Source organism: Raphanus sativus, chromosome 2 (assembly GCF_000801105.2).
Source record: "Raphanus sativus cultivar WK10039 chromosome 2, ASM80110v3, whole genome shotgun sequence".
NCBI lineage: Eukaryota > Viridiplantae > Streptophyta > Magnoliopsida > Brassicales > Brassicaceae > Raphanus > Raphanus sativus.
In genome coordinates, this window is record NC_079512.1 from 33368327 (window position 1) to 33381948 (window position 13622).

General features: G+C 32.8%; 1 protein-coding gene and 1 long non-coding RNA gene across 7 annotated transcripts; both read left to right on the plus strand.

Moving 5' to 3' along the window:
• The first annotated feature begins 1992 nt into the window (after positions 1 to 1992).
• LOC108833122 (uncharacterized) lies at positions 1993 to 4391 on the plus strand. 6 transcript variants are annotated; one of them, XR_001946645.2, is made up of 7 exons: positions 1994 to 2556; positions 2630 to 3093; positions 3185 to 3264; positions 3372 to 3476; positions 3607 to 3726; positions 3816 to 3894; positions 3997 to 4391. It is a non-coding gene; the product is annotated as an uncharacterized LOC108833122 (long non-coding RNA). The 6 variants fall into 6 exon arrangements; XR_001946643.2 differs by having other exon boundaries at positions 1996 to 2556; positions 3378 to 3476; XR_008942715.1 differs by having other exon boundaries at positions 1996 to 2556; positions 2630 to 2966; positions 3199 to 3264.
• Positions 4392 to 5038: 647 nt separating this feature from the next.
• LOC108833121 (CBL-interacting serine/threonine-protein kinase 8) lies at positions 5039 to 8042 on the plus strand. The gene is made up of 14 exons (XM_018606558.2): positions 5039 to 5374; positions 5456 to 5518; positions 5613 to 5684; positions 5764 to 5871; positions 5954 to 6028; positions 6117 to 6170; positions 6259 to 6384; positions 6591 to 6680; positions 6769 to 6891; positions 6986 to 7102; positions 7214 to 7330; positions 7425 to 7481; positions 7590 to 7664; positions 7768 to 8042. The coding sequence occupies exons 1-14, from the start codon at positions 5216 to 5218 to the stop codon at positions 7867 to 7869; spliced, it is 1338 nt and encodes a 445-aa protein (XP_018462060.1). The 5' UTR covers positions 5039 to 5215; the 3' UTR covers positions 7870 to 8042.
• Positions 8043 to 13622: the final 5580 nt, after the last annotated feature.

Sequence of the window (13622 nt, forward strand, 5' to 3'; positions counted from 1 at the left end):
AATAAATGTTGAAAATACAAAATATATAGCACTATATATTTTAAATAATATAAAAAAATCTACTTTACGTTATCATAAAATTTAAAAATACAGATTTAGTAATTAAACACATTGCTTATTTAAACACATTAATACACATTGTTATTAATCAAAATTTTATATTAATACACATTGCAATCATATATAACATTTAGTAAAAACGAAGATAAAAAAAAATTGACTCCCGCTCGGTCGAGCGGGTCATGATCTAGTTAAGAGGTATGATTGCTAATGCTGATGCATTTAATATGGAATTTTCAAGTTTTTTTATTTTATTTTTGAAAGATATTTTGAATGTTGTAAATTTTCATTGGTTTGAATATATGTTTCATTAATGATTAATCTAAACAACCAAAAATAACTTGATACATCTAATTTATTGTTTAAACTTAGGTGGGTGAGCGAGGTGTGATTGCCTGTGAGAAAGTATAAGAACAATACTTAGGTTCACCCCTGAGGTGAACTTATGAATTCACCTCTTTCCTTATTTCAATCATATTGCCATAAATATTAATGTCATATAAATAAATAAATTATAAATTACAAAAGAATAAACTTTAAATCATAAATTCTAAATTCGAATCCTAAACTCAAATCTTAGATCTTAAATTTTAAACCAAACCCTAAACCCTAAACCCAAACCTATACCCTAAACCCAAACTATATACCATAAATCTTAAATCTAAATTTAAATTCTAGATCTAAACTCAAACCATAAATCCTAAATCCAAACTCTAAATCCTAAACCCAAACCCTAAACCCAAACTCTAAACCCTAAATCCTGAACCTTAAACCCAAACTGTAAACTATAAACCCAAAATTTTCAAATACCTTTGGGTTAATGATCATCAAATGTATTTTCAAATACATTTTAGGGTATAAAGTTCGGGTTTATGGTTTACAGTTTGGGTTGAAGGTTTAGGATAGGGTTTAGAGTTTGGGTTTAGGGTTTAGAGTTTATGGTTTGAGTTTAAAGTCTAGGATTTAAATTTAGATTTAGGATTTAGAGTATATAGTTTGGGTTTATGGTATAGGTTTGGTTTTAGGGTTTAGGGTTTAAAATTTAAGATCTAAGATTTGGTTTTAGGGTTCGAATTTAGAGTTTATGATTTAAAGTTTATTTTATTTGTAATTTATAATTTATTTATTTATGTGACATTAATATTTATGGTAATATGATTGAAATAAGGAAAGAGGTGAATTCATAAGTTCACCTCATGGGTGAACCTAAGTATTGTTCAAAGTATAATAGTAAAGGATAAGTTGCTAGAAATAAGATTCTACTGAAACTTACTAAATGATCTTTTGATTTTATGTTCATTCAACCTTTGCAATTGTATGAGATGGAGAGTCCAACTTCATTTTGGAGATAATTCAGCAATGGGTTTGGACAAAGGTAGTAAAAGTTAAAAAAAGGGTTCTGGCTTTGTGATTGGGCCTGTTATATGTCATAGTACGGCCCATAATAACAAGAAGCAAAAGAATCCAAGATCAAATGTAAATTTGGTTTTTAGTTGTTGATCTCGGTTGAAAAAGAAAAGTTGTTGATCTCGGTTACATGGGGTTGAAGATATGCTTCTAAAAAATCCCAGAAGGCCAATTTTCATAAAATTGATAAATTTCAAGTATGATTCTTAAAATTTTCAAAAGGCAGTTGTCTTCTTAATTTTTTTTTCAAAAGGCAGTTGTTGAAATATGGATCTTTTCAAATAAACTTCCAAAACTCCCTTTTCCCTAATGACATTGCTATAAAAATAGGAGGATATTTTCCACCATAAGATTAAAAATCAAATCATAGAAGACTATATAAACAGGTGTAGTAGTAGAGTATTAATTATTTCAAAATCTAAGAGAGTCGTATTAGTGTGAAAATATGATAAAAATGTTTGACCCAATCTATAATATAATGAGGGAGTATCACTCCTGCCAAAGGGACACGTGTCCATTTTTTCTGCGAATGGGCTTGCAAAACACAAATTCTTGAAAACACATTAGTTCGCCCAATAAACACTAATATGATGATGTCACAAACTCTGCAACGCTCAACCGTTTCTTCTTCCTTTCTCCCACATCCCTCCAGTCACCTCACTAATTAACCATAATAGAAGCGAGTGCATGAAGCTCAACGTCGGCGGAGAAATCTCCGAAACCACCACATCGACCATTCAATCAACTTGCACATACTCTCTCCTCGCTGCTCTCTCCACCGCAACCACCTATGGATCCAATCCCGTCTTCACCGATCGCAACCCGGAGATCTTTTCCGTCACTCTCAACCTCCTTCGAATTGGACGCCTCCCAGCTAACTCCTCCGGCGTCTTCTCCAAGCAGGAACTACTCAATTAAGCTCTTTACTACGGAGTCGAGTCGCTCCTCCGGTCGGCGATGCTGCCTTCTGCAGTTTTTTTATTTACTTTTTCATCTGAAAAGACGAGCTGCGTTTCAAAGCCGACAAATTTATGGTGCGCCGTATCGACCACCTACAAGTGTTGGCGAACACAAACTTTGAGCTTCCAGGTTAGTTTTGTTCCTCATTACAATTTTATTTTCTCCATTGAACTCTTTGGCTAAAGTAGTTTTCTTGTGTCAGATGTCGTGGGTCAGATCCACTCTGTTTAGGGGTCGGATCTCCAAAACAACGCAGCCACAAGCAGAGTTGTTGTCCGCCTCTTACTCGAACCATAAGTTTTTATTTTAATTTTTTTAATGGTCTCAAGTTGTGTATCAAATTTTTAAATGGTTTGGCCCGTTACCTCTTGATTGTTGACGATGTGTAAGGTTTCTGTCCTTTCAATTGTTCTTCCACAAAACGGCGCTTTCTATTCCGACGACTTCATTCATGTAACTCCATCTCTTCGACTGCCGATTAAACGATTTGTCTTCGTATAACGCGTTTTTCAGGCTCCTTTATATAGAGGGCGACGGAGGTGAGCTTTGATTGCCTCATAATTTTCTTCCTACACTTTTTTCTACGTTTACCTCTGTAACTCCCGTTGCTAATGCCGTCGTCGCCCACTCCACTTTCAACTCTCTTCGCCTTGGAATAACTGCTCAGTACGTAGTTGGTACCTTTGCAATCGCTTTGATGTTCTGTGGTTATCCTCAAATGAATTAATTGGACTTACTAACAAAATTCACTTTTTAGATGCTTCAAAATAGGCTCCTATTGTTACTTCTCTTACGGAATTCATACGTAAAAAACGTGCTACTGTGATTGGATCCCAGGTACGGATACTCAGTAAAAAATCAGAGCTTTCCTTTGACTGATATCTTTGTTGTTTTATATGTTCCGAAATTGAATATCTATTGTTTATCTCTGGTTTCTGTTCAAGCAACAGGGTTTATTAGATGGTCGAAGAGGAGGCAGAAGAGCCAGAGCAGTCTCTGCAAACAAGCCAAGTTCGAGACCTTCGAAACGAAACTCTGAGAAGAAAAAGGTGTGTATCTGACTTTGTTTTTGTAGTGAACAGTCATTGTAGTCCACCATTTCACTCATATGTGCTGCCTTCTTGTGGTGAACAACCATTTGTGTCCGTTTTTTAGTTTTTTTTTTACTTTTCTTAATAGTATGTGGAAAAAGAAAATTCAAAAGGTGTACCCGTACGGTTTCATCAGACGTCAGCAGCTCCAAGCACGATTACAATCAGGCAAATTCAAGTGGAAAGGACTTACCAGCAACTGAAATTGGTAATCAGTCAACAGCTTATCCCATATTTTCCTTATTCTTAAAAGACCCACTGTGTTTCTTATCTATTTTTCCATCTACACAACTTTAGTCTCTGTCATGGATAGCTCTCTCTCCCAGGTATTGCATTGACTATGGATTCCGGGAAGAAAAAGATCATGCTCCCTGTTGTAAGCTTTTAGCTCCTGCAGAACAAAAAGCCTTGATTTCTTTTCTAAGTTGTAGAAGAATCATTAGTCATTTGCCAATATGTTTTTTTTACGGCATTTCAGAACTCTCCATTACAAGCGGAACAGTAGCAGATATAAGCTAATCTTTCTGCAAGCTCCTAAACTTCAAGACAGAATCAGAAGACAGATGTTTGTGGGAGGTTGATCAAGGGAATACTTCGGAGAAAGGAGCCGCAGTCTATCCAGGCTGCCTCTTTGGTCTAACCTGAGCAAAAAGTGGAACCCACAGGAACACGAGAGAAAAAAAAACATATTACAATTCTCTGTCTTTTAAAAAAAAACAATTGGTAAAATAAGAGAATATCCTAAATCTTCTTAAAAAATATCAGAATTCTATGTTTTTTTCAAAAAATTGTAAAATAAGAGAAATAATTCATTTTATTGTTTGTTTAAACTGTTAAGTTTTTAAATCTAAATTTATTATCTTTTTTCATACACTATTTATTTTATATACAAACAACTACCTAATAAACACTAACAAGTCTCATCACCCTCAACTTTTGAACAGAAATAACTAATAATGCTAATCTCCGATCAAATCATTACGAAGAAAAATATGAAAATATCAACACATGAATCTGCCGTTCGTATGAATTTGCCGGTCATTCATATATCGACCTCATCAACCTGTGTGACTTCCAAAGTTCCATCCATCACGTTATAGACAACATAAAAAAAAAAATTCAAAAACACACAAGCAACAAATTCCCGTAAACAAACTACACAATGTATTTACAATGTATTCGGCTCCGCGCTTGCGCGGGGGCTATGCACCTAGTAAAAATAAGGATGAGGTGGAAACCAATAAAAAGAAGTAGTCGCCAGACACGTCTCTTCTCATGGTCAAAAAAGTCCTTCTCTTTCTGACTTCTCCTTTAGCCATTATTGGGAGATTAGTTAGGTGCTGTGGCCGGCGTGGTTCGTTCGGTCGTATACACACACGATCACCCACGAACTTGCAACAAAGCACGCTTCAGCCATTCCACCCCCCCCCCAATTCTCGTTATAAAAAAATAATAATTAGAAAGTCTCTTCTTTTTCTCAAAGTAAAAGACATTCCCTTGAATAAAAGCTTCTTAATTTATTAATTTTCATGTTCTTCTCTATCTATCTACTCTCTTGTGTATTTGTCGTCATAATTTAATTCTAAAAATTCAAAAAGGAATCATCTAAAAAACACTACTTTCCTCTCTCTCTCTCTCTCTTTACAAGTTGAGAAATGCAGTGAAATCGATTCTGAAGTTTTTGGTAAAGCAGAGATATGGTGGTAAGAAAAGTAGGAAAGTATGAGCTAGGTAGAACAATCGGCGAAGGCACCTTCGCTAAAGTCAAGTTCGCTCAGAACACTGAGACCGGCGAGAGCGTCGCCATGAAGATCGTGGATCGTAGCACCATCCTCAAACGCAAGATGGTTGATCAGGTTCTCTCTCTCTCTCTTCTGTCTGAGATTTGATTTATGTCTGAGTTTTGTTTAAAAATAAGAAGTTGTTATTATAATCAGATTAAGAGGGAGATCTCGATCATGAAACTCGTTCGTCATCCTTGCGTTGTTCGTCTCTACGAGGTTAAAGTTCCCTCTAAAGTTTGTATTCTTTTTTTTTTTACTTTTCTTCATTTTATGGAAGTTTTGATTCTTTTGCTATTGGTTTGGTTTTAAGGTTCTAGCAAGCCGTACTAAGATTTACATCATCTTGGAGTATATTACTGGTGGTGAACTGTTTGATAAGATTGTGAGACTCTCTCAACCTCTAGTCACTCACTTCAGGTGTGATCTCTTTGTTTTACCACTTGTTGTTTTTATGCTTGCAGGTTCGTAACGGACGTCTTAGTGAAGCTGAAGCTAGGAAGTACTTTCACCAGCTTATCGATGGAGTTGATTACTGCCATAGTAAAGGCGTCTACCACAGAGATCTAAAGGTCACTTCTTTTGTCAACAATCTTTTCAAACCCTGTTAATGAAATCTGATTTTTGATTGTTTCTGGTTTTACTCTCTTGCAGCCGGAGAATCTTCTACTGGATTCTCAAGGAAATCTCAAGATATCTGATTTTGGGCTTAGTGCATTACCTGAGCAAGTAATGGGGGTGTTCTCAGTTTCTTGTTTTTTTTTTTTGCTTTCAAATTGAATTATTGTCAAACTAATTATCTTACTTTGTTCTGAAGGGAGTTACCATCCTAAAGACAACGTGTGGGACTCCAAACTACGTTGCTCCTGAGGTAAATCAAATATCATAACGTTTTTGAATCATAGTTATGTTTTTTTTGTATCTTAGCTCATATGATCTTCCCTGTTATGATGATGTAGGTTCTGAGTCATAAGGGTTATAATGGTGCTGTGGCAGATGTATGGTCCTGTGGGGTCATCCTTTATGTTCTTATGGCAGGATATCTTCCGTTTGATGAAATGGATCTCCCAACTTTATACAGTAAGGCATGGGCTCTATACCATTCTTGCTTTGTGAATATTAATGCTTCGTCTTGTCATTGATCAAATTGTTTTTTTGTTCACTGTGTCAAACCTTATCAGAAGAATCTTTCTCTGTAAATCTTACGTGCTGTGTGTGCTTGTAAGTGACCTCTGGTACTATCTTTCTGATTAGGGTTCCTTTTTCTTCCTTGTTCTTCAACGTTTTGCAGATTGACAATGCTGAGTTCACTTGCCCCTCATATTTTTCCTTGGGAGCAAAGGCCTTGATCCGTAGAATTTTGGATCCAAATCCTGAAACTGTAAGTTTTTTGGTTGTTCACGGTTTACCTTTTCATCTTAAGGTGAAAATTCTGACAAATGTAGCCTTGCTCTCTCTTCTATTTGCAGCGAATTACAATTGCTGAAATAAGGAAAGATGAGTGGTTCGTAAGAGATTACACTCCTGTGCAAGTTATTGATTACGAACATGTAAACCTGGATGATGTATATGCTGCTTTTGATGACCCTGAGGTTTGATTTTCTCGCCACTATTCTTTGTCCCACCCATTTGATTGCTGGTTGCAAAGCATGTGTTCAATGTTCTATGTGACATAATACGTTTCAGGAACAAAAAGATGCGCGTGATGGAACAGGAGACACGGGTCCACTTGCTCTAAATGCATTTGACCTAATTATTCTATCTCAAGGCTTGAACCTTGCAACTCTTTTTGACCGTGGAAAGGTAACAATGTTGGGGCATTGACCCGCTGACAGTGCATTCCTCTTCCTTGTTCAGATATTCTTTACCATTTCACTATGTTACACAATGAAAATCTTTCAAGTGTATTGATAGGACTCCATGAAGCATCAGACAAGGTTCATCTCGCACAAGCCAGCAAACGTGGTTCTTTCAAGCATGGAAGTTGTGTCGCAGTCCATGGGATTTAAGACGCACATTCGCAATTACAAAGTAAGAGTCTGTTAGGCATTCTCATCTGTTCATTGCTTATGGTGATTCTTCATCAAGCAGACAAATGATGTTAACCTCATTTCACTTTTTTCAGATGAGAGTAGAAGGACTATCCGCAAATAAGTCGTCTCATTTCTCCGTCATTCTAGAAGTAAACTTCTCAACACTACTTACCTACTCTTGCGTCACTCAAAACCAATCTTTGTTTTTCTTTACTTTGGTCTCTGCATGTCTGACTAACCATTTTGAAACCTTGAAGGTCTTCAAAGTTGCACCAACATTTCTCATGGTAGACATCCAAAATGCAGCAGGAGATGCAGAAGAATACCTCAAGGTTAGTAGCAGTAGAAATGAAAACCATTAGGGTCACCTTTGAGCTTTTGTGTGACTCATTTCAGAATAGTAAAAAAAAACAAGTTTCTGGTTATGTTTTGCAGTTCTACAAGACGTTTTGTGGCAAGCTGGATGACATCATCTGGAAACCGCCAGATGCATCCGTGAGAAATCGAGTCACCAAGACTAAGAGTAAAAGACGTTGAAATCCATGTTTTATTTAAAGCAGGGCTCTCTGTGTTCTTAACTGCTTTTTAGTCTATATGAATATGTACAAGCTTGTTGATTTGGGTTTTTAATCTATAAAAGACATTTAGTGTACATTGTTTGACAAAGCTTCGGACAGTTTCTCCTGATTTATGTAAGCTTCTTGGCTCTCCTTCTTATTTACTTACAAAACTATGCAAATATCTAAGTAGGTAAGTGAAAGGCATGCGCCGTTTATTTACTTCTTGTTCTACTTGTTCAATACACTTTTGAGGAAAAACGCTCGAGAAACTCAGCTAAAAGGCAAGTTAATCGCAAATTTAATAATTTCTTAGAGGTTGTTGTATCCATTCCACAACCACTATTGTGTAAAGCTGTAGTGAACTATCACTGTTATGATGAAATGTTACTGTGTTTTAGCTAACTACTCCAGCTCCATATACAAGTCATTGTGCACTGTGTCTTTATCTTTTTTTACTCCGGAAAATGTGGCGGATGATACTGAAACCGAGAAAGATGTTGCAGCGTCTCCAAGCTGTTTTTCTGTTATAGCAAACTGTTCTTGTGTTATAGTGAAACATTACCGTGTTATAGTGAACTGCTCATGTATCTCTCTACTAACCATTTATTTATGTATTTTTTCTAGGCGGCTGCAAATTAAACCGACATTATATAGAAACGAGAGAATATTTCACCTTTTGTTAAACCCTAAATCTCAATCTTTGTTATCTTCACCAGTACAATACCTCTGTTTTATCACTCTCAATTTACCTCTCTTTTTTTTGCAGAGAAAGTAATGTCATGATTTTGCTTTTTGAGAAAAAGATGAATTAAAATTGCATTTTTGAAATCCCATTAAATTAGTAATCTTTTTCTTTTCTGTTAGGCTTCAAACCCTCAAGGCCTCAAATTGTTAGATCGATGTTATACCATGGCGATGAAATGATAACATATGCACGCACACAGACCACAATATATCAATGACAAATGAATTCTCAACGCCTACATGTACACTCGCTTCTCCACATAATTATGGCTCGATGACTACCTTAAAAGAGAGTTGGCCCTAAGATTCTAAAGGCTCGAAACTATATAACAAATACTTCAATAAAAAAGATTTTAAATAATTTGAATACTTCTTTGATTCAATGGTTATACTAAAAGTTTATTAGATTCTACAAACCCTGAGTTCGTTTCATGTCAGAAACTAAGTTGTCATTTGTTTGATCATGTAAGATCCAAAATTGGTCTACTAGTCAGTATCGATCCTTTAATTGTCAAAAAAGTAAGATGATTTATTAACATAGATTAATACACAAAATTAACAAGAAGTTTTCAGTATAATATAAGCAGAACAGTCGACTGAAATGGGAAACATGCTATGCAGGTACTCACATTAACACTAATTAAAATCACATGAAAGACCAGATGCAACACATTAACACTAATTAAAATCACATTTTTGAAATCCCATTCAAAACAGTCGACTGAAATCGCATTGGTTATATTATATTTCTCATTTGTAATAGAATAATAAATCAATGTTAAAAACCAATTAGAAACTATATATATTTAAAAGGTTTTGGACAAATATTTTGCTTGTTTTTTCCCTGAACCAGCCCATTTCAAAAGCTACTAATACTATTTTCAACTATCAAAATACGAAAAATGTGGGTCTTCTCCAACTCGAGAATCCTTTAAAAACCACAATCACGAATCAACCATCCCACATATTTCATAAAAGTCGTTCCATTAATTGATGAACTATATATTAACTTTGGCGTGAATAACGATATTCGTCGACCATGATATCTATCTTATTAAAACAGAAACATTTTGTTAGACCTAACATTTATTTTGTAAGTTTTTAAATTAAATACATCTTTATACTTTATAGTTAGACCTACATTAAATCACTAATGTTCTTTTCTTTATACTACTATCCATGTTTCCAAACATCTATCTTATTTAAACATAAACATTTTGTTGGACCTAACATTTATTTTGTAAGTTTTTAAATTAAATACACATTTATACTTTATAGTTAGACCTACATTAAATCACTAATGTTCCTTTCTTTATACTACTATCCATGTTTCCAAACAATATACTTATTTTTTATACTACTATCAATGTTTCCAAACAATATATTTTTATACTACTATCAATGTTTCCAAACAATACAATAATTAATCTTAGTTATTTTATATATATCATTTTCTCTTTAAAATTTTGTAGAAACGTTATAATTTCATAAACTGCAAAATAATAAACTTTAAAATTTGGATTATAAGATTACAAATTATGAAACTATTACAATTTAAATCTAATTAGATTACATATCGGTCATCCATCAGTTCAATCGGTTAGTCTCGGGTTTTAATAATTTTTTTAATATGTATATTTTAAAAACCTAAATTAAATTGTTAGATCTCCGGATTAACCGGTATAATCACAATCGGGTTGAATTTAAAAAGACTGATTTAAATGCAAAAATATTTTAAATACACACTCTTTAAAAATTACCAAAATATTTGTTAAATTATTAGTGAAATTTTTCATCGTAAAATATTCCGCGCTTCCAAAGCGCGGGTCAAAATCTAGTAAGATTTAAATTAAAATGCTATTGGATTTGACATTTTATTGTTCCTTAATGTGAGAATAATATTTTGCATGTATTCAATTAGACTTGAATCATTTTATTCGGTAACCCTGATATAAAATTAAAAGTGATTGTTGGGTTTGACATTTTGGTATTCCTTTGAAGTGAGAATAATTAACTTTAGCAAAATTGTTTTGACATTCGAATCAAATCTTTCACTAAATAACTCACCGAGTTTTTGCAGGTGCCCATCAGATGTCAACCAAAGAAGTGGGAGTACTTTCTATTATTGTTTTGTTGGAAATTTAAAATCCTTGATATATAATGTTTTTAGACCTAGCTTAATGGATCCTTAATATGTTATTCGACCTAGTACGACTACTTTCGAACTCCCAAGAAGGAAAAAGTGGTTTGAAGACCACTATGCTAAAAAACACTGGTATATTATCTTATGTATTAATGTGTATTATAAAAAGAACTTTTAAAAAAATAATTTTGGGTGTTTGGATTGACAAATAATCTTCCAACAAATTGATACTGACGAGTAATCAATTCTATGTTTTTTAAATGAAACCCGTAACATGATCTCATATTTGTACAAACAAATGAAAACTTAGTTTTTCCAGAAATTAAATCCACGAATTTATTATCGCAATTTTTCTATTACTACCATCATTAGACATCCACCATTTGGCTTATCTTGCCAAGTAGAACACCAACTAAAATACCAAAGTATAAAACCTAACTCAACGTCTAAGAAATTCTTGCAGCCATGACCATTAATGAATTTGAGGTTTTCAAAGCTTAGCATAAGTTTCTTGATCTAAAATGTTACGTATATGGTGTGGATCTATTCTTAACTAGAGCGGTTATATATTACCCTCTCCGTTTTATATTAAATATTATTGTAAAAAAACAAATTTTATTGTAAAATAAGTATCGTTTTAGCATTTAAATGCAAAATTTATTAACTTTATTCTCTGATTTATTTTTTATTAGTTGAAATATGAATAGATATATTAGTAATCATATTTTTATATAGAAAATATGCAAAATTAAATGATATCTTAATATACAAGTCTAAATCTAAAAAATTAAATGATATCTTAATATATATATATATACAAGTCTAAATCTAATGTGAAACTTACTATGAAACAAACGGAACAATATTAATTTTGAAAAATTGTCACACAAAATGTCACATAATGGTTAACAGTATTGATATGATACTTTCAAACTGTAAACTAACATAACCCTTATTGTCTCCACTCATTGTCGTCGTTACGTTTATTATATTAGTTTGTGGCAACCTAAGGTGGTCGTGGCTCTTCCAGCTTCACAAATCAAAAATTGTTTTAAGACTTAGGGTTGGGGAAAGACCAGTATAACTTGTACTGTACAAGTTGGTCCATATATAACACCATAAACATATAAGTATACAACCAAGTAGCTAATGCAACTTGGTACTTCATGCTTCGTATTATCAGGCGAATTATATATCTATATAAATATTTATACAATTTTTTTTTTGTTTATGTTGACTATAACGACGAAGAAGTCGACATTAGTAACAATTTGGAACTATTTTTCATTAAGTAGTGCAAGTTACATCACATCTTTCTATGATTCGAACTAAAGTTTCCATTATGCTTTGCAGATTTAATTAATATAATATTTAAGAAATTATTAAAATTATATATTCTGTCGACTAAACTATATATATGTGTGGTTCTTTGCAAATTCATGTGGCAAGTTGCCTCTTGTATGGCCTACTTGTGAGACACTTGGTTTAATAATAAATCCCGCATACGCAGTTGTTTAAGAAAGCACCATATAAAATTATAAACCATTATGCACATAACTTTGTTATTATACTGAATTCACTACAAGGATAATCCATATATAAAAAGAATATATATAGAAACAAGATTTTTTTTTGTCACGAATAGAAACAAGACTAAAATCAGTTATATTAGCGAAATTTTATTAGGAGATCCACTAAAAACTTTAAACAAAACAAAGTAACTTAGTTGGGGTTATTGGTTCTAGTATTTTAATAGATTTAGAAATCCATGGAGAATTTAGAAATTTTCAATAAATTCATTGATTTTAAAATCAAAAAAGTATATTTCAGAATCAATGATATATATTCTAAAATCAAAGTGATATAGATTTAAAAATCAAAACAAGTGGATTTGTGATAAGTTTAGCCTTATAATAAAATAAAAATATAAAAAGCCAAAACATATGTTTTCCCATTTCACATATCATATATTATTTTATAATATAAAGAAGAGCTTATAGTTTATTTAGAAATTTGTTAAATACGTCTATCTCTGGTTTGAGATATTGAGGAGGACGACAAATGCTTCGAACTGGAATGACTAGCTAGTTATTATAGTCTGGAATTTTCTTGCAATAACTAGCTATTTAGATCCTAGTTATATTATTATGTTGCATTAGTAACCATTTGATCTAGTACACCGGCAAAGTGTCAATCCACGTCTATAAAACAAAAAATAAAATAAAAAATAGAAAGACTCGGAGAAAACCAATAAAACAAATCCACTCAAAATGACAAGGTATAACATGATATTTGCCCCTTTGTATTTTACTCTTAAAGTCACTTATAAATCTAACCAAATCCAAATCTAAATCAAATATTTAAAGAAATCCCTACTATTGAATAACACTTGATTTTAAAATTTATTTTAAAATCACAGAACTAATAACACCTGATTTGAATATATATTCAAAATCATATAACCAATAACACTAGATTTAATTTGGATTTTCAAATCCATTAAAATGTACAAACCAATAACACCTCCTTAGGTTATTCTCAATATCTGGATCAATATCTCAAAAGACGAGTAAAATATCTAACAAACTTCAAATAACAAAACCTGGCTAACAATTGAAATATTTTATATAGAACAATACTTAGGTTCACCCCTGAGGTGAACTTATGAATTCACCTCTTTCCTTATTTCAATCATATTACCATAAATATTAATATCACATAAATAAATAAATTATAAATTACAAATAAAATAAACTTTAAATCATAAACTCTAAATTCGAACCCTAAAACCAAATCTTAGATCTTAAATTTTAAACCCTAAACCCTAACTCCAAACCTATACC